The 23,298-nt window shown below is 45.9% G+C and overlaps 1 protein-coding gene across 1 annotated transcript in view; it reads left to right on the forward strand.

The window, feature by feature from the left end:
* Window positions 1-23,298, forward strand: part of sh3bp2 (SH3-domain binding protein 2) — a 63,107-nt gene that overhangs the window by 29,179 nt on the left and 10,630 nt on the right. The window contains exons 4-9 of the mRNA XM_055632274.1: window positions 2,885-3,002; window positions 4,327-4,397; window positions 5,950-6,035; window positions 7,330-7,410; window positions 8,997-10,116; window positions 14,114-14,255. Of these exons, the coding sequence (XP_055488249.1) occupies window positions 2,885-3,002; window positions 4,327-4,397; window positions 5,950-6,035; window positions 7,330-7,410; window positions 8,997-10,116; window positions 14,114-14,255 (1,618 nt within the window). The remainder of the gene's footprint in view (window positions 1-2,884; window positions 3,003-4,326; window positions 4,398-5,949; window positions 6,036-7,329; window positions 7,411-8,996; window positions 10,117-14,113; window positions 14,256-23,298) is intronic.

Here is a 23,298-nt window from a genome sequence, read left to right on the forward strand (position 1 = left end):
GTGTAAGTTAAAAGACTCACTACAGTATGCACCAGATTGCACAATTTCAAGCTGAAAAATGCAAAAGCTCCCTACTGTGGGAGGGGGGGCACTCCCAACTCTCACCCAATGTTGGCAGCCCTGTACCTGGCTCTGTATGCACTCCAAAGAAAAGATGTCCCAGCCTGTCCATCCTCTTTGCACTAGGCATGAGATGTCCCAGATGTCCAAGCCTGCATGTTCAGGTAACGTCCTGGTGAATCTCTTCTGCACCCGATCCAACTTAATGACATCCTGTAGATAGGTGACCATAATTGCCATAAACAGTCATTTACCACCCCCCCCCCCCCCCCCCCCCCCCCCCCCCCCCCCCCCCCCCCACCTCTCACCTCCTCACGACCTTTGTACCTCCTTGGTTTAGGGGTACCCTGCACTTTAGACACCATGAATTGGCATCTACTGGTGACTGTGTAAATGTCGATGGGCCTATTGCACTGGGCATGAGGTTAATTCCTGGGATGGCGGGACTGTCATATGTTGAAAGAATGGAGTGACTGGGCTTGTGGAATTTATGATGAGAGGGTATCCTATTGAAACATATTAGATTATTAAGAGATTGGACAAGCTAGAGGCAGGAAACATGTTCCCAATGTTGGGGAAGCGCAGAACCAGGGGCCACAGCTTAAGAATATGTGGTAGGCCATTTAGAATGGAGATGAGGAAAAATTTTTTCACCCAATTCTGGTGCAGATAAAACATGTATACACGTTGCCCGCTGGTCCTCGAACCTTTCCATTCAGTGGTTAATCTTGAGTTAGTGCAAGTGCGGCTGAAACATGGCCTGTGCGGCTGGGTGCTTATGCCACACTGGCCGGTTCCCCCTTCATCTCACCCTGTTGTACATTTGGTTGTAAAGGTCACAAGCGGTGGATATCTGAAATGAGGCGCCTGGTTTATTTTAGCAAGTGGGCCGCGGTCACGGACAGTGGAACTATGCAAAGGCGCCTCTTTTCGGAGAATCTGCATGTGTGTGGTTACGAGCTGGAGGCTACCGGAGGCTGCGCTGCATCCACTTGTGCAGAAACAGGATGTGATCGCATGCAGAATCCTTGCAGAGTTTCGACTCTGGATCTGAGGCGAAGTAGATTCATGAGAAAGTTGTCAGGACTCGAGGTGCCTGAGCTATAGGGAGAAGTTTTGTAGGCTAGGACTTTATTCCTTAGACAATAGACAATGGACAATAGACAATAGGTGCAGGAGTAGGCCATTCGAGCCAGCACCTACATTCACATTGAATGGTGGTGCTGGCTCGAAGGGCCGAATGGCCTACCCCTGCACTTATTTAATATTGATGATATTAGTATTGATGATCCTGGATGAGCAAGATCCAAGGGGAATGTTTTGTGGAGAAGAACCAGAAGTTAAATGGTATTGGACGACAGAGCTTTTAAAGCTTTAAACTTGAGGTCAGCACACTTCCTTTTCATTTCACGTTTCCCGGAAATCAAAGGGCTGAATCAGAATCTTCAAAGAACAATTATGAGTCAATCACATATGGTCAAGAGGCAAGAGTGTGTATTTGTAGATGTACTGGGACAATTAAATTCTTATTTGCTGCAGCCTCACAGGTACATTAGAAACAATAATACCAACAAAAAAATAAATATACAATAATTGACAACTTATGATGTGGAATTAGACCATGAAGTTTGGTAGAAAATATGGCGACGTGCTGAATCACAATACAATACAATACAATTTATTTGTTGTCATTTGAACCTCGTTGAAGTTAAAATGAAATTTGGTTTCTGCAGTCATACAACAAGAAAAGAACCAAGACACAGCACAATTTACACAAACATCCATCACAGTGAATCTCCTCCTCACTGTGATGAAGGCAAAGTCTTATCTCTCCCCCTGCTCTCCCCATTCTCCTCCTGATGTCAAAGTCAAAGCCCCCGGCGGGCGATGGTAAATAAGTCCCCCGGCCATTAAGGCCGCGCCGGGCGATGCAAGGCCGTGCTCTGGGTCTTGATATTGGAGTCCCCGGCCGGCGCCAGCAAGTCCCCGCGGCCATTAAAGCCGCGTCGGGCGATGTAAGGCCCCGCTCCAGGTCATTTTCAACCCCGCAACTCGGGCGGGAGAAGTTGCTGTTGCGGAGTTGAAAAGCGGTCTCCCACCAGGGACCCGCGAGCTCCCGATGTTACCTACGGCTGGAGTCTCCAAATCTCCAGGGTCGGGCCACAGCAGCGCGCCACCACAGCTCCTCCCGTTCCGAACTCGACCAGCAGGCCGCAGGCTCCGCGACTGGAGCCCCCGGGTCGTTCCGGTTGGAGGCCGCTCCACGGTGCTTGGCCCCAACGACAACGGAGACCCGACAGAGAAAAGGTCGGGCCCCTCGTATAGGGAAGAGATTTTAAAGTTTCCCCCACCCCGCCCCCAACACATACCCAGTTAAAAAAACACTATAAACTACACTCAACGGGACAACGAAAATAAAAAAAGACAGACAGACTGCAGAGGCCGCTGCGACGTGGGTCGAGCCACCCATCCCTCAAACTTCTGAGGAAGTAAGACTATTGGTGAACTATCTTTGTGATTACAACAATGTCTTGGGCTCAGGATAGATCATCAGTGGTGTGTACGCCCAGGAACCTGAAACCGTTGACTTTCCACCACTGACCAGCCAATGCCTGGTCCCGCAACACATGCCTTTAGAAAGTTGAAATGGTATCCTCTTCTACAGCTTCCTCTGGCAAAGATACTGCCATTATTAATTAGTAAATAATAACTATCGCGTAAGCTGCACATTCACCACACACATCTCCAGCTGATTTCTCTACCGTTTTTTGACGTGTGAAATTCTGCAAACAAGCCTGACTTTACAATTCTTTCTTTCTCTCAGGGTTATGAGGTCAACAGAGGAAACAACATCAAACAATGTGTTCCCCTTCAAAATCATTCACGTGAACAAGAAACACCGAACCTGGTACTTCTCCGCAGCGTGTGAGGAGGAGAGAAAGGTGAAGCCAGTGTTACATCACAAATATGCCCAGAACCTCAGAAGAAGGGTCTCAAACCAAAATGTATATTGCTTTCCTTCTCTCTGGAGATGCTGCCTGTCCTGCTGAGTTGCTCCAGCATTTAGCATCTATCTTCGGTGTAAACCAGCATCTGCAGTTCCTACACAAATTTGTACGTGCTGCAGCTTTAAAGGCTCATTAATGCGATAACACACAGATAAATAACCAGATTCTTGAACACCACACAACACTAATCTCCACTATGAAATTATTTGGAATGTCTTTGGTTGCACAAAGGACTGTGGAGTTTGTTGCATTAGTATAGGTACATGTGACAAAGTATCATCATAACCAAAGTTCCCAGTAGATTCTAGTTGCTGAGGTTGTGGTTAGTGTTGTGCAGTGTTCATGAGCCTGATGGTTAATGGGGAGAAGCTGTTCTTGAGCCTGGAGGTCAGGGTTTCTCAGACTCCTGTAAGTTCATTGGTAGTGGAGAGATGAGAGCATGGCCAGGGTGGTGTGGGTCTATTGATGCATTCATGAGGCGGCGCTTGCTGTCGATCCCTTTGATGGTGTGGAGGTCAGTACCGGTGATGGGCTGGGCAATGTCCACCACTTTCTGCAGCCGCCTTCATTTCTGGGCATTCAGGTTACTGCAAGCACTCAGTATGACCTCTGTCCTGATTTAATGTCAACAAATTCTTGAAAATCCTGCTGCTTACATTGAACGTGTTCCAAAATGTAAAGAAAACTTACTTTGGAAAAAAAAACTCTATTGTTATTTTCGCTTATTTAATTCTGGTTCCATTTTTTTTAGACTGAAAATACAATTTGCTGTCTGTACATCAGTATGGACCAGTATTTTCCACCTCATTGCCTACACACCAAAGCTCCAATGACCTCCATGGCCACAGTGAGCCCCACCACAAATTGGAGGAACAACACCTCATATTTCGCTTGGGTAGTTTACAACCCAGCGGTATGAACATTGACCTCCAATTTCAGATAGTCCTTGCTTTCTCCCTCCTTCCCCTTCACTTTCCAGCTCTCCCACAAGCCTACTGTCGCCATCTCTTCCTTTCGTTTTCCCGCCCCCCCTCCCCCGACATCAGTCTGAAGAAGGGTCTCGACCCGAAAAGACGCCCATTCCTTCTCTCCATAGATGCTGCTTCACCCGCTGAGTTTCTTCAGCATTTTTTGTCTTCCTTCAATTTTTCCAATATCTGCAGTTCCTTCTTAAACATTTCTTATTACCCCAAGACAGTTCAATGTCTATTTGTAAAAGCAAACAGATCTGTTCATCATGTATTGCTCTTCCTTTCAGAAGTGGATGAAGTGTTTGCGAGAAGAAATTGACTGTTACCACGAGAAAGTGGAGTCGCTAGGAAATCTGAGGTACCATTGCGATGAATTTTTAATTTAGGTTGTAGAGAAATGTTGACTTTTATAGAGGCACATAATGTGTTATGACTATATTATATTGCACCGAGGATGATGGGTGTATGGAACGAGCTGCCAGAGGAAGTGGTTCAGGTGGGTAAAATGACGACATTTGGTCAGGGACATGGATAGGAAAGGTTTAGAGGGATTTGGTCCAAATGTGGGCAAATGGGACTAGATTGAAGTAGGGTTCCAACTTGAAATGTCACCGATCCATGTTCTCCAAGAATGTTGTCTGACCTGTTGAGTCACTTCAATACTTTGTATCTTTTTTTGTACCTCCGTTAAACTTAGTCCCTTTCAGCTTAAAGTTATGAATCTTCTACCGCAGAGTCAGGAAGGCCAGGTGGTTGAATATGTTCAAAGAGGAGGCTGATGGATGTTATAATCACGAGAGACTGAAGAGATTATGGAAGAGTGGAGTTGAGGCCATGATTGAGTCGGCTGTGAATGGCGCAGGAGGCTTGATCGGCTGGTTGGCCCCATCCCCCTCCTGCTATTTCACCTCCTGATAACATTCTGATTCTAGTCACTAGTTGACCATACAAATGGCCAACTGGCAGCTGGGTCTGAGAGTAAATAAAGCTTGGGTGTCATGTCCAGCTCTCTCATTTAATGGGTTGGCAAATCTCCCTCTGTAAAGGTGAGCTGTTGGACTATTGAGTGCTGGACTAACTTCAGGGGTGGCACAGTGGCGCAGTGGTAGAGTTGTCGCCTTACAGCATCACAGACACGGGTTCGATCCCGACTACGGGTGTTGTCTGTGCAGAGTTTGTACGTTCTCCATTTGACGCCGTGGGTTCTCTCCGGGTGCTCCGGTTTCCTCCCATGCTCCAAAGGCTTGTCGATTTGCAGTTTAATTGTCTCTAGTGTGTAGGATAGTGCTAGTGTACGGGGTTATTGCTGGTCACCATTGTACTGGGTTATAGCGGACCATTGAGGTGATTGCTGGTATGGGCAGACTCGGTGGGCCAAAGTGCCCGTTTCTACATTATATCTCTAAACTAAACTAAACTCTAGCAGGTCAGGCAGCATCTGTGGAGGGAAATGGACAGGCAATGTTTTGGGTTAGGACCCCAGCCACTGCTCATTATTACCCAGTTTTGTTCCCCTTCACCAAAGACCCCATCTGTCCATTGCCTATCTTGTTAACCAAGTGCCTCCCCCATCCCTTCCCATTTGCCCACCATCCTTCCGGGACCGGTCCTGACCCGAAACCTCGCCTGTCCATTCCCTCCATAGATGCTGCCTGACCCGCTGAGTTCCTCCAGCACTTTGTGTTTTCCTCAAGATTCGAGCACCTACTTCTTTGCGTCTTTGAGGCCAGGATATTGCTGGCGGCACTGTAGCTGATACAGGAATGGGGCAACTGATGGAGGTTCAGTGACCCTCCACATAAACATGGAAACTATGGAAATATTCTGCAGGTCAGGCTGTGGATAATGGAGAAAGAAACAGTCAAGGTTTCATCAGAACATTTCATCCGATCCATTTGTTTTCTTCTCAGCGACAACAGTGACACAGAGAATTTTTACGGCGCAGTTGAACGACCTGTCCAAATAAAGTACAATTCTCTGGAGTCAGAAGCTGGAGGCAAGTCATTCATATTTTCATTTCCTTTGAGTTTGAGAGTGTTTAATTGTCATATGTACTGAGAATGGATAAATTAAATTCTTGCTTGCTACATCTTTGCAACCTCTTAATACAACAAGATACACAGAACATGGAACACGGCAGCACAAGAACAGGCTCTTCGGCCCACAGGTTTAGATTAATTTGGTTTAGTTTAGAGATACAGTGTGAAAACAGGCCCTTCAGCCCACTGAGTCCACGCTCACCAGCGATCACCTGTTCACTAGTTCTATCATAAACACTTTACAAAAGCCAATTAACCGACAAATCTGGCTGTCTTTGGAACGTGGGTGGAAACCAGAGCACCCAGAGGAAACCCACATGGTCACAAATTCCGTACACATAGCACCTGATAGACAGAGGGTCAGGATAAATCCTGGGTCTCTGGTGCTGTAAGGCAGCAACTCTACTGCTTTTTTCCACTGATTTATCTATTATAGAATTCAACAGCTACTTTCCTCAAACCATCAGATTCTTGAACCGACCTCTCCACATCCTTCCTGTAATCTGGCGACCAGAACATAAATATACAATCATTGGTAACACAATGTGATTCCAGTAATACTGGATAAGACCATAATAGTGCAAACTCAAGAATGTAGTCTGACAGGTTTGGATTCTAAGGTTAGACTGGGTCTCTTTAACCTGGAGCATAGGAGGTTGACGCATGACGTGATAAAGGTTTATAAAATCATGAGTGGCATAAAGAAAGTGAATATCCAGTCCTTTCCCCAGAGTAAAGGAGTCTAAAACTAGATGCATAGTTTTAAAATGAGTGGGGAAACAGACAATAGGTTCAGCAGTAGGCCATTCGGCCCTTTGAGCCAGCACCGCCATTTAATGTGATCATGGCTGATCATCCACAATCAGTACCCCGTTCCTGCCTTCTCCCCATATCCCCTGACTCTGCTATCTAAGAGCCCTATCTAGCTCTCTCTTGAAAGTATCCAGAGAACCAGCCTCCACTGCCCTGGGAGGCAGAGAATTCCACAGACTCACAACTCTCTGTGCGAAAAAAGTGTTTCCTCATCTCCGTTCTAAACGCCTTACCCCTTATAAAAAGATTTAAGAGGGGACCAGAGGGACAGAATTTTTGCACGGACAGTGGTGGGTTTATGGAACAAGCTGCTAGAGGGAGTGGTAGGGCCAGATACAATGACGACTTTCAAAAGTCACTTAGTACATGGGTAGGAAAGGTTTGGCGGGATGCTGCCTACTCTAATACATTCTTACCGGTGTTATTGTCCTCTTCCAGATTATGCAGAAGAAGATGATGAGGAAGATGAAGATGACTACATGAAACCAGATGTACCTCAGGACAGCCCAGAGCCAGAAGGTAATGAACTATTCAAGCCATTTTATTTGTGTCAAAGAGTAGATGGCACAGCTTTATGGTCAGAGAGGGAAAATGTAAAGGAGATGTGCTGGGCAGTTTTTTTTACACAGTGGTGGTGGCCTGGAACGGGCTTTCCAGGACTGGTGATGGAGGCAGATACAATAATGACGTTCAAGTGGCTTATAGGTAGGCTAATGGATAAGCCGTAAATGGGGGGGGGGGGGGGGATATGAATCACCTGCCAACAGAGGACATTACTTTAAGTTGACATTGTGTTCGGTTCAGACATTGTGGCCAATCACTTATTCCTTTTTAATTCCTCCATCTACACCGCATCTGCGCCCAAGATGGGATGTTCCATACCAGGGCATCCAAGATGTCTTCCTAGTCCTTACCTTTCACCCCATCAGCCGTCGCATACAACACATAATCCTCCGACATTTTCACCAACGGCATCCCACCACCAGCCACAACTTCCCATCTCAACCCCTTTCCGCTTTTTGCAGAAACCATTCCCTCCGCAACTCCCTGGCCACCAAAACCACACTCTCCCCAGGTACCTTCTCATGCAACTGCAGGAGATGCAACACCTGTCCTTATACCTCCTCTCTCAACTCTGTCCAGGGACCCTGACAGTCCTTTCTGGTTAGGCAGAGGTTCACTTGCACCTCCTCCAACCTCATCTACTGTATCCATTGTTCAAGGCTCTTATACACCTGCGAGACCAAATGTAGACTGGGCAACCGTTTTGCTGAACACCTTCGCTCAGTCCGCTTGGACCAACCTGATCTCCCGGTTGTCAAACACTTTAATTCCCCTTCCCATTCCCACACTGACCTTTCTGTCCTAGGCCTCCTCTATTGTCAGAGTGAGGCCAAATACAAATTGGAGGAACAGTATTGCATGCTTCCAACAGTCTGAAGAAGGGTCTCCACCTGAAACGACACTCATTCCGTCCCTCCAGAGATGCTGCCTGTCCCACTGAGTTACTCCAGCATTTCGTGTCTACCTTGGGGTGGGAGCTTACAACCTTCACATGGTCCGCCCTGTTTCGACTAATGCAATCAACTCGACGTGCACAAACAGAAGATCAAATAGAACAAGTTGTCCTACAACTTTAAGCTGTGCACGCCACACGAAAGAAGAAGTGTCTACCTTCACACTAGTTCTATGTCACCCCACTTAGTCATCCACTCCCTATCCCCTTGGGGTAATTTACAGACACCATCTTTAGGATGTGGGACAAATTCGGAGGAAACCCACAGGGAGAACATGCAAACTCCACACAGACGGCACCAGACTTCAGGATCCAACCTGGGTCTCTGGTGCTGTAAGTCAGCAACTCTACCAGCTGTGCACTGTGCCATCCTGTGGAGATGATAAATAGCTGTCCTTAAGCCCCAGGGAGATTAACTATGTAAATAACATAATACTGAAGATGTTTCATACTTTAGATGAAGTATCTCACAAGTCGGAAGACCTCTGCGAAAAGAATGATAATCCTGTTTAATTATATATTTAAATAATTCAGCAGCCACTTGCTGCATCAGAGTAATGTATTTATTTTCTCTTCCCAACATGTCTAGATTGCCAACCAGCGTTGAAACGTCATCCAGTCTCATCTGAAATGAGCGGCGTGAAGTCACCACCTCCTCTCCCACCTCCCAGTCCGAGACGGCACTCACATGGTTTAGCAGCTGGGACAGAGGGTTCACCGGAAGCTTTGCCCTTGCCTTCCCATGAAAATAATGCATCCCAGAGACGTGTGCCTCCCGCTATTTCAGCAGGCTGGCCGACACCCCCTCCCACTCACTCAAAGCCCACCCTGAGTGAACTGGAGCATCGCAAAAAAACGGTGGAAGTCCCAAATGCCTGCGTGAAGAGCAGAAGTAACTTTTCATTGGATTTGAATAAGCAGTTGCAACAAGTAATTGGAAATAGGGAACAGTTGCGCGTTTCAACTCCTCAATCGCCTTCACACAGAGGATCTACAACAGGACCACCTCCAGTGCCTCTGCATAAAGGATCTATTGGTGGGTCCCCTCTTATGCCTCCCCACAAAGGATCAAGTGGTGGACCTCCAGTGCCTTCCCACAAAGGATCGAGCAGTGGACCTCCAACGCTTCACCGCAAAGGATCGAGTGGTGGACCTCCTCCATTGCCTTCCATCAAACGATCTAGTAGTGAATCTTTTGCAGCGCCTTCCCACAAAGGATCGTGCGGTGGACCTCCTCCACTCACTTCCATCAGCAAATATAGTGGTGGACCTCCCCCAGTTCCTTCCATCAAAGGATCTAGTAGTGGACCTCCCCCAGTTCCATCCATCAAAGGATCTAATAGTGGACCTCCCCCAGTTCCATCCATCAAAGGATCTAGTGGTGGACCTCCTCCAGTTCCTTCCATCAAAGGATCTAGTAGTGGACCTCCCCCAGTTCCATCCATCAAAGGATCTAGTGGTGGACCTCCTCCAGTTCCATCCATCAAAGGATCGAGTGGTGGACCTCCTCCAGTGCTTTCCAACAAAGGATCTAGTCATTCAGTGCCGATGAACAAATCAACATTGTCACAAATACCAACTCAAGCTGAAATGATTAAACCTAAACTATATAAGCCAGACTTGTTACCAAAAGCAGCTACCAATGTTCCAAAACCACCACCTGTTTCAGCCAAGCCTAAAGCTGAAAAGCACAACACACTTCCCTTACTGTAAGTACAATGACTGTGATTAAGGGGTATTTCATGTTCTGTGTTCTCCACAAGCGGGCTGGCTATACAACTAAATCAGCCTGCACTATTATCTATCCTCCAAGAAAACAAACACTTCTTCTTACCTTTACTTTTCCTGTTTCTGTGATCTTTCAAAATATCCATTCAGTAAAACCTTGAAAATGAATTCCATACCCTTATGACTTTTTTTATACAACGGAAATCCCCTGCAGCCTGTATCAAATAGAGTCATAGTCATACAGTGTGGAAACAGGCCACCGGCCCAACTTGCCCCACACCGACCAACATGTCCCATCTACACTGGTCCCACCTGCCTGAATTTCCCACCAACATGTCCCATCTACACTGGTCCCACCTGCCCGTATCGCTCTAAAACTATCCTAATCATGTACCTGGCGAAATGTTTCTTAAACGTTTTGCTGGTATCTGTCTTAACTACCTCCTCCGGCAGCTCATTCCACATACCCACCTCCCTTTCTTCCAAAATAAAGTGAACCCTCAGGTTCCTATTTAATCTCTCTATCCCACCCCCCCCACCCTCCCCCCTTACCGTAAACGTACGTCCTCTTGTTCTCGATTCACCTACTTTTGTTAAGATACTATGCGTTTACCTGATCTATTCCTCTCACGATTTTGACTAAGGATCACCCTCATCTTCCTGCGCTCCAAGGAATAGGTTCCTAGACTGCTCAACTGCTCTCGATAGCTCAGTCTTGGCAACATCCTCAGAAATCTTCTCTGCACCCTTTCCAGCTTGACAACATCTTTCCTATAACATTACCATGTCATAAATCTCAATTTATCTTGCATCTCCTCTCACCTTAAAGCTGTGCCCACTAGTTTTAGACATTTCCACCCTGGGGCAAAAAGGTTATGACTATCTACCCTACCTACGCCTCTCATGATCTACATACTTCTATCAGGTCTCTCCTCAGGCTCCGATGCTCTAGAAAAAACAATGAAAGTTTGTCCAACTTCTCCTTTATACTGAATACTTTCTAATCCAGGTAGCTCTCTGGTAAACCACATGCACCTTCTCCAAAGCCTCCATATCCTTCCTGTAATGGGTTACCAGAACTGCACACAATACTCCAAATGTGGCCTAACCCAAGTCCTACAAAGCTGCAGCATGTCATCCTGACTTTTATACTCAATGCCCTGACCGATGAAGGCAAACATACCGTACGGAAATGTAATTTCTTTAGCCAGAGGGTGGTGAATCTGTGGAATTCATTGCCACAGGTGGCTGTGGAGGCCATCATTATGTATTTTTAAAGCGGAGGTTGACAGGTTTGTGATTAGTAAAGGCATCAATGATTATGCGGGGGAAGGCAGGAGAATGGGGATGAGAGAGATAGATCAGCCGTAATTAAATGGCGGAGTAGACAGGATGGGTCGCATGGCCTAATTCTGCTTTTGAACATGGATAGATACCGTTTCTGGTTGGGACCCTTCCGACTGAAGAAGGGTCTCGACCCCAAAATGTCACCCATCCATGTTCTCCAGAGATGCTGCCTGACCTGCTGTGTTACTCCAGCACTTACTGTGTTATTATTTTTTGTAAACTAGCATCTGCAGTTGTTTGTTCCTACAATGTACACAATAACACCAAAACAGAAGACTTTAACATTACTTGAATCCTGATATAGATATATCAATACAAATTAGCCAGGAAAAGCAGCCTGAGGACTAGGAGAAATTCAGAGTCCAGATGAGGAAGACTTAAAGGGCTTAATTAGGAAAGGGAAAATATATTATGGAAAAAAACTGGCAGGGAACATAAAAACTGACTGCAAAGGTTTTTATAGATATGTGAAGAGAAAAAGATTAGTTAAAACAAATGTAGGTCTCTTGCAGTCAGAAACAGGTGAATTGATCATGGGGAGCAAGGACATGGCAGACCAATTGAATAACTACTTTGGTTCTGTCTTCACTAAGGAAGACATAAATAATCTGCCGAAAATAGCAGGGGACCGGGGGTCAAATGAGATGGAGGAATTGAGTGAAATCCAAGTTAGCCGGGAAGTGGTGTTTGGTAAATTGAATGGATTAAAGGCCGATAAATCCCCAGGGCCAGATAGGCTGCATCCCAGAGTACTTAAGGAAGTAGCCCCAGAAATAGTGGATGCATTAGTAATAATTTTTCAAAACTCTTTAGATTTTGGAGTAGTTCCTGAGGATTTGAGGGTAGCTAATGCCCCTGTCCCATTTAAGAAACCTGAACGGAAACCTCTGGAGACTTTGCGCCCCACCCAAGGTTTCCGTGCGGTTCCCGGAGGTTTTTGTCAGTCTCCCTAATGGTCGAAAATGGTTTCCGCTTCTTCTATGTTCCGGCGATTATTTCAAAAAATTCAAAATCGGCCGCGACTAAAAATAGGTTGCAGTTTTAAAAATTGGTAATTTTTTAGTCAAAGCCAGTTGCCATGCTAATTGAAGACGGTTGCCAGAGGTTGCAGGTAGTGGAAGGTCTTTCCATAATTGAAAAGCATTGTTTACGCACTATCTAGGCAAATCTTCCACGTGTTCAACCAAGCCGTACACGAGTACGACAGGTAGTGCAAAGAGAAAAATAACCAGTGCAGAATATAGTGTTACACCATTATATGGTTAGTTATGGACAAAGTGCAGATTTTAAAAAGTGCAAAGGCCTAAATGAGGAAGGTTGGGAGATCTGGACTCTACCCTCTAGCTTATGAGAGGTCCGTTCAGGAGTCTGATAGCAGCAGGGAAGACGCTGTTCCTGAAACTAGTGGTTCGTGCTTTCAAGCTTTTGTACCTACTGCCCAACAAGGGGCGGCATGGTGGCGTGCTGGTAGAGTTGCTGCCTTAAGGGCCTGTCCCACTTTCACAACCTAATTCACCACCTCTGCCGAGTTTGCCCTTGACTTGTACTCACAGCATGGTCGGCACAAAGTCGTAGGAGGTCGTAAGTAGGTCGTAGCAGGCCGTGATGCTAGTCGTAGGTACTCGTGGCATCAAGTAGGTCGGGGCGTTTTTCTAGCATGATGAAAAATGTCCACGAGTAAAAAAGGTTGCGAATTAGGTCGTGAAAGTGGGACAGGCCCTTTCCAGAGCCAGAGACTCAGGATTGATCTTGACTATGGGAGCTGACAGTATAAAGTTTGTACGTTCTTTCCGTGACTGCATGGGTTTTCTCCGGGTGCTCCAGTTTCTTCCTACACTCCAAAGACGTGCAGGTTTGTAGGTTAATTTGGCATCTGTAAATTGTAATTTGTCCCAAGTGTGTAGGATACTGCTAGTGTGTGGGATGATCGCTGGTCAGCACAGACTCGGTGGGCCGAAGAGCCTGTTTCTATGCTGTAACTCTAAATCTCTAAATGAATCTAAAATATAGAGAGGGGAGAAGAGGGAATGACTGTGGTGTGAGTGGTCCTTGATTAGTTTAGTATAGAGATACAACATAGATACAACATAGAAACAGGCCCACCGAGTCTACTCCAGCCATCGATCACCCATTCACACTATTTCTACGTTATGCCACTTATTCATCCACTACCTACACAGTTGGAGCAATTTTAGAAAGGCCTCCAAACCTGCACATCTTTGGGATGTGGAGGAAACGGAGCACCCAAAAAAAAAACACATGCGGTCACGGGGAGAATGCAAACTCCACACAGACAGCACCTGAGGTCAGGATTGAACCCTGGTCTCTGGCACTGTGAGGCAGCAGCTCTACCCACTGTGCCACTGCGCCACGCTAAGGGTGTACGATTGTCGGATGTTGTCAACCAGTTCTCACCCTATTAACAGTGAGGACTACACTACTATTACATCTACAGCACAATGAGTTATTCGCTAGTTTGTTTCTCTCCTTGTGCCCAATAGTTGCCCCGCCCCGAGATACACAAACGCAGTCAGTATGAGTAATGCTGATGTAAGATGATGCATTAGTATGTAAGATCAATCAAGATATGTAGGTGATGAATAAGGATCCAAACAATATTCTTTTGTGCAGACGTTCGTCTCCCGATGGACAAAGTTTTCGCTCTGTTCTCCCGGAAAAACCACTTCCTCGATCTCGTTCCCAATCCCAACCTCTGGAGCTGATTCACCCGTCTGATGAAGAAGATGATGATGATGATGATGATTACGAGAGCGTAAGGACTTTTATTTTATTTTGTCCGCGGCCTCTGTCCTATATTTAGTGTCATCAATGGTCAGGGAGCACACGGCAGAATATGATAACATTCACAGCTCAAATCAAACATTCGTGAAAAGATTGTGTTTTAATGAAGGTATAAATTCTGACTATGGTTTCTACATTTATCCATGTTGAAGTTAGAGCAGAAAGTGAAACACTTCTCATAGTCACAGACCAACATGCCACATCTATACTCGTCACACCTGCCTGCGTTTGGCCCGTATCCTTCGAAACCCATCCTATCCATGTATCTGTCCAAAAGTTTCTTAAGCATTGCAATAGCACCTGTCTCAACTATCTCCTCCGGCAGCTTATTCCATACACTGACCACGCTTTGTGTAATGGATCTTTTCTTTAATCTCTAGGAATCAGACTCTTGTCCTCGAAAGTTTTTAAAATCCGTTTTTCAAGGTTGTTGCTGAGAGATTTTGTATTTGTAATTGCCATGTCATTAAGCGCCCAGGTTTTCATGTCTGGTTTTGTTGAGATGGTGCTGACGTGAATAGGGGGATGTTTAGGTGGCAGTGGCTGAAAAAGGAAAGTTGCCAAAATGCCAGAGAACGTTGTGAAACAGCCTCTGGAAGGGATAGGCGCCACCTCTAGTTAACTCTTCCTCTGACCCAATATATCATTGACACCACCCCCTCCCTCCATGAATTCTCATGTGTTGAAATCAAAGCTCCCAGTATGCTCATTCCATATTACATTCCTAACTCCACTGAGCCTATTACACCACGATGCTCAGAGTTTCTTAATTCAAAAATATACTTTAATCATGAAAATATATTCAGGAAATTCAATACAATTCATATATCTTACTTTTGCATTCATTCTGCCATCAACTTGATAATATATCAAGTCATAGAGCCATGAAGCAGAGAACCAGGCCCTTCGACCCACTCTGTCCATGCTAGACAAGGTTGCGTTCTGGGCTAGTCCCAGGAGCCTGCATTTGATCCATAGCTCTCCAAACCCTTCCCTTCTGTATATTTGTCCAAATGCATTTTCCTGCAAAGCATAATGTCAGTCATGTTTCCTCTTTACCATTGTGCCTAACAAGGGTTCAATGTTTAAAAATAGAACCCAGCACATGTTTAAGAAAGAACTGCAGATGTTGGAAAAATTGGAGGTAGTCAAAAATGCTGGAGGAACTCAATGGGTGAGGCAGCATCTGTAAAGAAGTGTTATCGACACACTGTGACTTGACTTCTTTATTACATTCATACTGTGGCATTACAGAGAGCACCAGCTGTACGTGGTCTGTCACGGAAACTAGAGAGCGATATGTGGGTGGGGAGGTTGTAATTATACTTGTGATACGGGGAGTGGTTAGTAGTGATGAGGTAACTATATTAAGGGTCACATGCATATGTCATCTACATCCTTCCCCTTGGAAACGAAAGACAAACAAAGTAGTGACAGGGCGACCACGTCTCATGCGCTGACAATCAAATGAGTAGAAATGGTTAAGCAAAATCGCCATAGCGGACAGGCGGCTTGACAACACGTCCCGACCGGGTTCGCATCTCGCCATCTCCCCTCCCTGCAGGAACAAGTGGAGGCAGTACGGCGGCAGGTGCAGACGGCTGCACTGGAACAGGTGAGCCGGGCGGGGATGGAGAAGACAAGGGCAGAAGGGCATGAGGGGCATGCGAGGAACGATGGGCCGAGCATCGCCTGGAGGCTGAAATTTCAGCGGGGGAGCAAAAGGATCTGCTGATGGTGGTCGCGGCTCGTTGACAAGCCGCCGATGTTGGCGGGACCGGCGGTAGATGGTACTAGGAACCGAGCTCGCTATCAGTTTGCCCCAAGTTGTTTAACATACCCCTTGGAGCAGCAGGTGGCTTCCCACGGGAACAGCAGGCAGCAGAAAAATGGTTGAGTTTCTTGCAGTAATTGCACGTTTTGCCCAAAGTAGGGCATACATTGTACTGATGAGTGGCAAAGTTACAATTGGGACACCTTTGCTGGGAACGTCCCCCGGGAGCAGTGCCGGACCTCGGGGGTCGTGGCAGGGTAGGATTCTGTCGAGGGCGGGTAACGCCGGCAAAGTTAATGTCCTGATCGGCCGGTGGCACTGCCGTAGTGACGGCTTCGGCTAAACGGCAGGCATGCATAGCCTCGTTGAAAGACAGGTCGGGCTTGCGCAAAAGTTCAGTCCTGAGCTTTTCATCGCAGGGACCGTAAACCAGAAGGTCCCTGGTCAGCTCCTCGGGGGTCAGCGTCTCAAGGCGGCACCGTCTGGCCAGGTGTCGCAGCGCAGCAACATAGTTCTCAGCAGATTCACCAGGGCGCTGACGCCGCCCGAACAGTTTGAAACGTTCTAAAATGCAATTAGTTGGAATGTCGCAAATCGCGGTAAACTTAGCCAATAAACATACCGGGTCCCGAACAGATTCACCCACATCGTAGACGAAGAAGTCTGACCGAGCCAGGGCATCGGGACCAGCCAGGTTAAGGAGTAGAGAAGCTTGGACGGCAGGAGTAGCGGCAGGATGAGCGATTGTGACAGAGTGGTCGAAGTCACGTCTAAAGACATCCCAACGATGGGCAATGTCTGCATAGAAAACGAGCACATCGGGTTTGCGGCAAGAATTGGCCATAACGAGGAAACAAGGAGGAGGTAACAGAAAACTGAGGCAAAAATAAATAAAAAACCCCGATAAATATGAGGCGCAAGGGGTAAGAGTTTTGACACCATGTAAAGAAGTGTTATCGACACACTGTGACTTTACTTCTTTATTACATTCATACTGTGGCATTACAGAGAGCACCGGCTGTACGTGGTCTGTCACGGAAACTAGAGAGCGATATGTGGGTGGGGAGGTTGGAATTATACTTGTGATATGGGGAGTGGTTAGTAGTGATGAGGTAACTATATTAAGGGTCACATGCATATGTCATCTACAGCATCTATGGAGAGAAGGAATAGGCAACGTTTCGGGTCGAGAAGTTTTCAGTCTGAAGAGGGGTCTTGACCCGAAACGTCGCCTATTCCTTCTCTCCATAGATACTGCCCCACCCGCTGTGTTCCACCAGCATTTTTGTCTACCCAGCACATGTTTGTCATTTTACCAACTTGTGTTCTCTGTAGAGACATAGTCATACAACATATATATATATATATAGGCCCTTCACCCACCTTGTCTATGCCAACCAAATTGGCATATTGACTGCCCCATTTGCCTGACAATAGACAATGGGTGCAGGAGATGGCCATTCGGCCCTTCGAGCCAGCACCGCCATTCAATGTGATCATGGCTGATCATCCCCAATCAGTACCCCGTTCCTGTCTTCTCCCCATATCCCCTGACTCCGCTATTTTTAAGAGCCCTATCTAGCTCTCTCTTGAAAGCATCCAGAGAACCTGCCTCCACCGCCCTCTGAGGCAGAGAATTCCACAGACTCACCACTCTCTGTGAGAAAGTGTTTCCTCGTCTATGTTCTAAATGGCTTACTCCTTATTCTTATACTGTGGCCCCTGGTTCTGGACTTCCCCAACATCGGGAACATGTTTCCTGCCTCAAGCGTGTCCAAGCCCTTAACAATCTTATTTGTTTCAATGAGGTTCCCTCTCATCCTTCTAAACTCCAGAGTGTACAAGCCTAGCTGCTCCATTCTTTCAGCATATGACAGTCCCGCCATCCCGGAACTGTGGCCCATGTCCTTTTAAAGCCTTCCTGTCCAAAAGACTTTAAAAAAATGCAATTGGAACCACTTCTATAGTTTTCTCTGGCAGCTCATTTCCAGATACAGACTACCCTCTGAATGAAAAAGTTCACCTTGAGGTCCCTCTTAAAGGTCTCCCCTTTCATCTTAAACTGATGCCCTCTAGATTTAGAATCCTCTGCACATTGATCTTGTACAGATCAATAAAGTCACCACTCTATCTGCTACACTCTAAAGAAAAAAGTCCTAGCCTTTCCAACCCTTTAACTCAAATGCATTGCTAGCATTTATTTCAAGAGGACTAGGATACAAAAACAGGGATGTGATGCTGAGGCTTTATAAGGTGCTGGTCAGTATTGTGAGCAATTTTGGGCCCCATATCTGAGGAAGTTGTGCTGGCGCTGGAGAGGGTCCAGGGGAAGTTTACGAGAATGATCCCAGAAATGAGTGGGTTAACATATGATGAGCATTTGACGGCACTGGGTCCCTACTCGCTAAAGTTTAAAAGGATGAGGGGGGACCTCATTGAAACTTACCGAATAGTGGAAGGCCCGGATAGAGTGGATGTGGAGAGGATATTTCCACTAGTGAGAGAGTCTAGGACCAGAGGTCATAGCCTGAGAATAAAAGGACGTTCCTTTCGGATGGTGATGAGGAGGAATTTATTTAGTCGTAGTGTGGTGAATCTGTGGACTTCATTGCCACAGAAGGCTGTGGATACCAAGTCAAGGGATATTTTTAAGGTGGAGATTGATACATTCTTGATTAGTACGGGTGTCAGGGATTATGGAGAGAAGGCAGGAGAACGGGGTTGAGAGGGAAAGATAGATCAGCCATAATTGAATGGCAGAATCTCCATTGTCCGAGGAGCGGACAGGAGATTCTGTGACGGCAGACGAGACACAAGGACGGTCTGTTGCCTCCCTGGTGCCAGGGTTCAAGATGTCACGAGCTAAATTCAGGACATCTGACAGTAGTTGTGCACGTAGTCACAAACGACCGTGAAGAAGAGGAAGGAGGTTCTGCAACGCGAGTTCAGATTTCTAGGGTGGTTATCTCTGCATTGCTTCCAGTACCTCGTGCTAGTGAGAACAGGAACAGAGAGATAGGGGATCTGAATGTGTGGCTGAGGGGCTGGTGCAGGGAGCAAGGATTTAGATTTATAGACCGCTGGGATCTCTTCTGGGGTAGGGGTGACCTGTACAAAAGGGACGGGTTACACCTTAACTGGAGAAGGACCAACGTTCTGGCAGGCAGGTTTGCTAGGGCTACACGTGTGGATTTAAACTAAATAGTGGGGGGGAGGGATTGACAAATTGGGAGTATAAAGATGGAGTTGAAGGGGAAGTGAGAACAGGAAAAATTACAAAAGACTCTCGAATTAATGGGAAGGAAAGTTTGAGAAAGGATAAGAGAGTAAGGTCAGGGCCAATTGCGAGTGGTGAGAGAGGGGAGGTGAATACGGAAGTCAAAGTGCTGTATATGAATGTGCGAAGTATAAGAAATAAAGTGGACGAGCTTAAGGCTCAGTTAGAAACTGGTAAGTATGATGTTGTGGGAATTACAGCGACATGGCTGCAAGAGGCCCAGGGCTGGGAACTGAATATTCAAGGGTATACCTTCTATCGAAAAGACAGACAGGTGGGCAGAGGGGGTGGGGTAGCTCTGTTGGTGAGGAATTAAATTCAGTCCCTTGCAAGGGGTGACATTGAAACAGGAGATGTGGAGTCAGTATGGATAGAACTAAGGAATTGTAAGGGTAAAAAGACCTTAATGGGACTTATCTACAGGCCCCCAAACAGTAGCCTGGATATAGGGTGCAAGTTGAATCAAGAGTTAAAATTGGCATGTAGTAAAGGTAATGCTGTGGTTGTTATGGGAGATTTCAACATGCAGGTAGACTGGGAAAATCAGGTTGGTACTGGACCCCAAGAAAGGGAGTTTGTGGAGTGCCTTTGTGATGGATTCTTAGAGCAGCTTGTATTGGAGCCTACCAGGGAGAAGGCAATTCTGGATTTAGTGTTATGTAATGAACTGGATTTGATCAATGAACTTGAGGCTAATGAGCCATTCGGAGGCAGTGACCATAATATGGTCAAGTTTAATCTACAATTGGAGAGGGAGAAGGGTAAATCGGAGGTGTCAGTGGTGCAGTTGAATAAAGGGGACTATGGGGCCATGAGGGAGGAGCTGGCCAAAGTTGACTGGAAAAATACCCAAGCAGGGATGACAGTGGAACAACAATGGCAGGTGTTTCTAAGCATAATGCAGAAGTTGCAGGATCAGTTCATTCCAAAGAGGAAGAAAGATTCCAAGGGGAGTAAGGGGCAACCGTGGCTGACAAGGGAAGTCGGGGACAGTATAAAAATAAAAGGGAAGAAGTACAACATAGCAAAGATGAGCGAGAAGCAAGAAGCAAGAAGATTGGGTAATGTTTAAAGAGCAGCAGAAGAGAACTGAAAAGACAATACCGGGAGAAAAGATGAGGTGCGAAGGTAAGCTAGCCAAGAATATAAAGGAGGGTAGTAAAAGATTCTTTAGGTATGTGAAGAGGAAACAATTAGTTAAGATCAAAGTTGCACCCTTAAAGACTGAAAAAGGTGAATTTATTATGGGGAACAAGGAAATGGCAGATGAGTTGAACAGGCACTTTGGATCTGTCTTCACTAAGGAGGACACAAACAATTTCCCTGATATACTCGTGGCCAGAAGATTAGGCAGGGAATGGTGTTGGATAGACTGATGGGACTGAAGGCTGATAAATCCCCAGGGCCTGATGGTCTGCATCCCAGGCACTTGAGGAAGTGGCTCTAGAAATCGTGGATGCATTGGTGATAATTTTCCAATGTTCTATAGACTCAGGATCAGTTCCTGTGTATTGGAAGGGAACTAATGTTATCCCACTTTTTAAGAAAGGCGGGAGAGAGAAAACAGGGAATTATAGATCAGTTAGCCTGACATCGGTGGTGGGGAAGATGCTGGAGTCAATTATAAAAGATGAAATAGCGGCACATTTGGATAGCAGCAACAGGATCGGTCCGAGTCAGCATGGATTTACAAAGGGGATATCGTGCTTGACTAATCTTCTGGAATTTTTTGAGGATGTAACTAGGAAAATGGACAAGGGAGAGCCAGTGGATGTAGTGTACCTGGACTTTCAGAAAGCATTTGATAAGGTCCCACATAGGAGATTAGTGGGCAAAATTAGGGCACATGGTATTGGGGGTAGAGTGCTGACATGGATAGAAAATTGGTTGGCAGACAGGAAACAAAGACGAGGGATTAACGGGTCCCTTTCAGAATGGCAGGAAGTGACTAGTGGGGTACCGCAAGGCCTGGTGCTGGGACCGCAGCTATTTACAATATACATCAATGATTTAGATGAAGGAATTCAAAGTAACTTTTGCAAATTTGCCGATGACACAAAGCTGGGTGGCAGTATGAACTGTGAGGAGGATGCTATGAGAATGCAGGGTGACTTGGACAGGTTGGGTGAGTGGGCAGATGCATGGCAGATGCAGTTTTATGTGGATAAATGTGAGTTTATCCACTTTGGTAGCAAAAACAGGAAAGCAGATTACTATCTAAATGGTGTCAAGTTGGGAAAAGGGGAAGTACAGTGGGATCTGGGGGTCCTTGTTCATCTGTCAATGAAAGTAAGCATGCAGGTACCGCAGGGAGTGCAGAAAGCGAATGGCATGTTGACCTTTATTTATTTATTTATTTTTAAAAATTATAACAAGAGGAGTTGAGTAAAGAAGCAAAGAGGTTCTTCTACAGTTGTATAGGGCCCTAGAGAGACCACACCTGGAATATTGTGTGCAGTTTTGGTCCCCTCATTTGAGGAAGGACATTCTTGGTATTGAGGGCTATTGTATACTCTGGAGTTTAGAAGGATGAGAAGGGATCTTACTGAAACATACAAGATTATTAAGGGTTTGGACACACTAGAGGCAGGAAACATGTTCTTGATGTTGGGGGAGTCCAGAACCAGGGGCCACAGTTTCAGAATAATGAGTAAGCCATTTGGAACGGAGATGCAAAAACACTTTTTCTCACAGAGAATTGTGAGTTTGTGGAAATCTCTGCCTCAGATGGTGGTGGAGGCCGGTTCTCTGAATACTTTCAAGAGGGAGCTAGGGCTCTTAAAGATAGGGCTCTTAAAGATAGCAAAGTCAGGGGATATGGGGAGAAGGCAGGAACGGGGTACTGATTGGGGAAGATCAGCCATGATCACATTAAATGGCGGTGCTGGCTCGAAGGGCCAAATGGCCTACTCCTGCACCTAGAATAGACTTGGTGGGCTGAATGGCCTAATTCTGCTCCTATCTCTTATGTTCATATGTCCTCAAAAATTGGTGATGTTCCCTGCAACTCGTTTGGTAGGAAAATATTATTGCTTGAAGAAAAAGTAAAGGAAGTCATAATGGCCTATAAAAGTACTAGGAGCAGTAAACGTGTGATCGAGAAAGAGGATTAAGTACACAGTACATGGAGTTGGTGATTGTGTGAAGTTTGCTCTGGATGATTCTGACAAATGCTGTCCTCTGGTGGATTTGTTGAGCAATTACAAGAAGGAAGAATCTACAAGCTCAGGCATGGAGACAGCCAACATCTGTTCTGGTTGAATAATGTTATAAGTTATAAGAAACAACATTTGTCGGTTAGCAGGAAACCAATAACTATAATTATTACAAAACCGAGCACAACCACAAAGCTACAGCGTGATTTGAAATCTCATGGCTATATTTTCATTGTAAATGAAAATAAAAAAGGTCTGATGCTGTTAATCTGCAATTAAGGCAGAAAATATTGGACACACTCAGTGGTTCAGGCAGCATCTGTGGAAAGAAAGTTATGTCTCAGGTTGAACACTCTTTGTTAATATTCACTCTGCTTCTCCCTCTGCAGATGCTTGCCTGACTTGCTAAGTTTAATTTAGTTTAAAGATACAGCATGAAACAAGCCCTCAAGATCGCACGACTCCACGCCACCCATGCATCACCCGTTCACTAGTTCTACGTTGTCCCGTTTGTGTATCCACTCCCGGCACATTAGGGGTGAATTTACAGAGGCCAATTAAAGTACAAACCTGCACGTCCTTGAGACGTGGGAGGAAATCGGAGTACCAACTTGGTCACAGTGAGACTATTCAAACTCCATGCAGATAACACCTGAGGTCAAATTGAACCTGGGTCTCAGGCGTCGCGAGGCAGCAGCTCGAACATACTTCCAAAAATTCTGTATTTACTTTGAGTCCAGCAGCTCAGAGGCATGATTTAGCTCATGATTTCCATACCAGTTGATTAAAAGAGCCCTCCAATTAATCT

The sequence above is a fragment of the Leucoraja erinacea genome, chromosome 3 (assembly GCF_028641065.1).
Source record: "Leucoraja erinacea ecotype New England chromosome 3, Leri_hhj_1, whole genome shotgun sequence".
In the NCBI taxonomy this organism is placed as follows: domain Eukaryota; kingdom Metazoa; phylum Chordata; class Chondrichthyes; order Rajiformes; family Rajidae; genus Leucoraja; species Leucoraja erinaceus.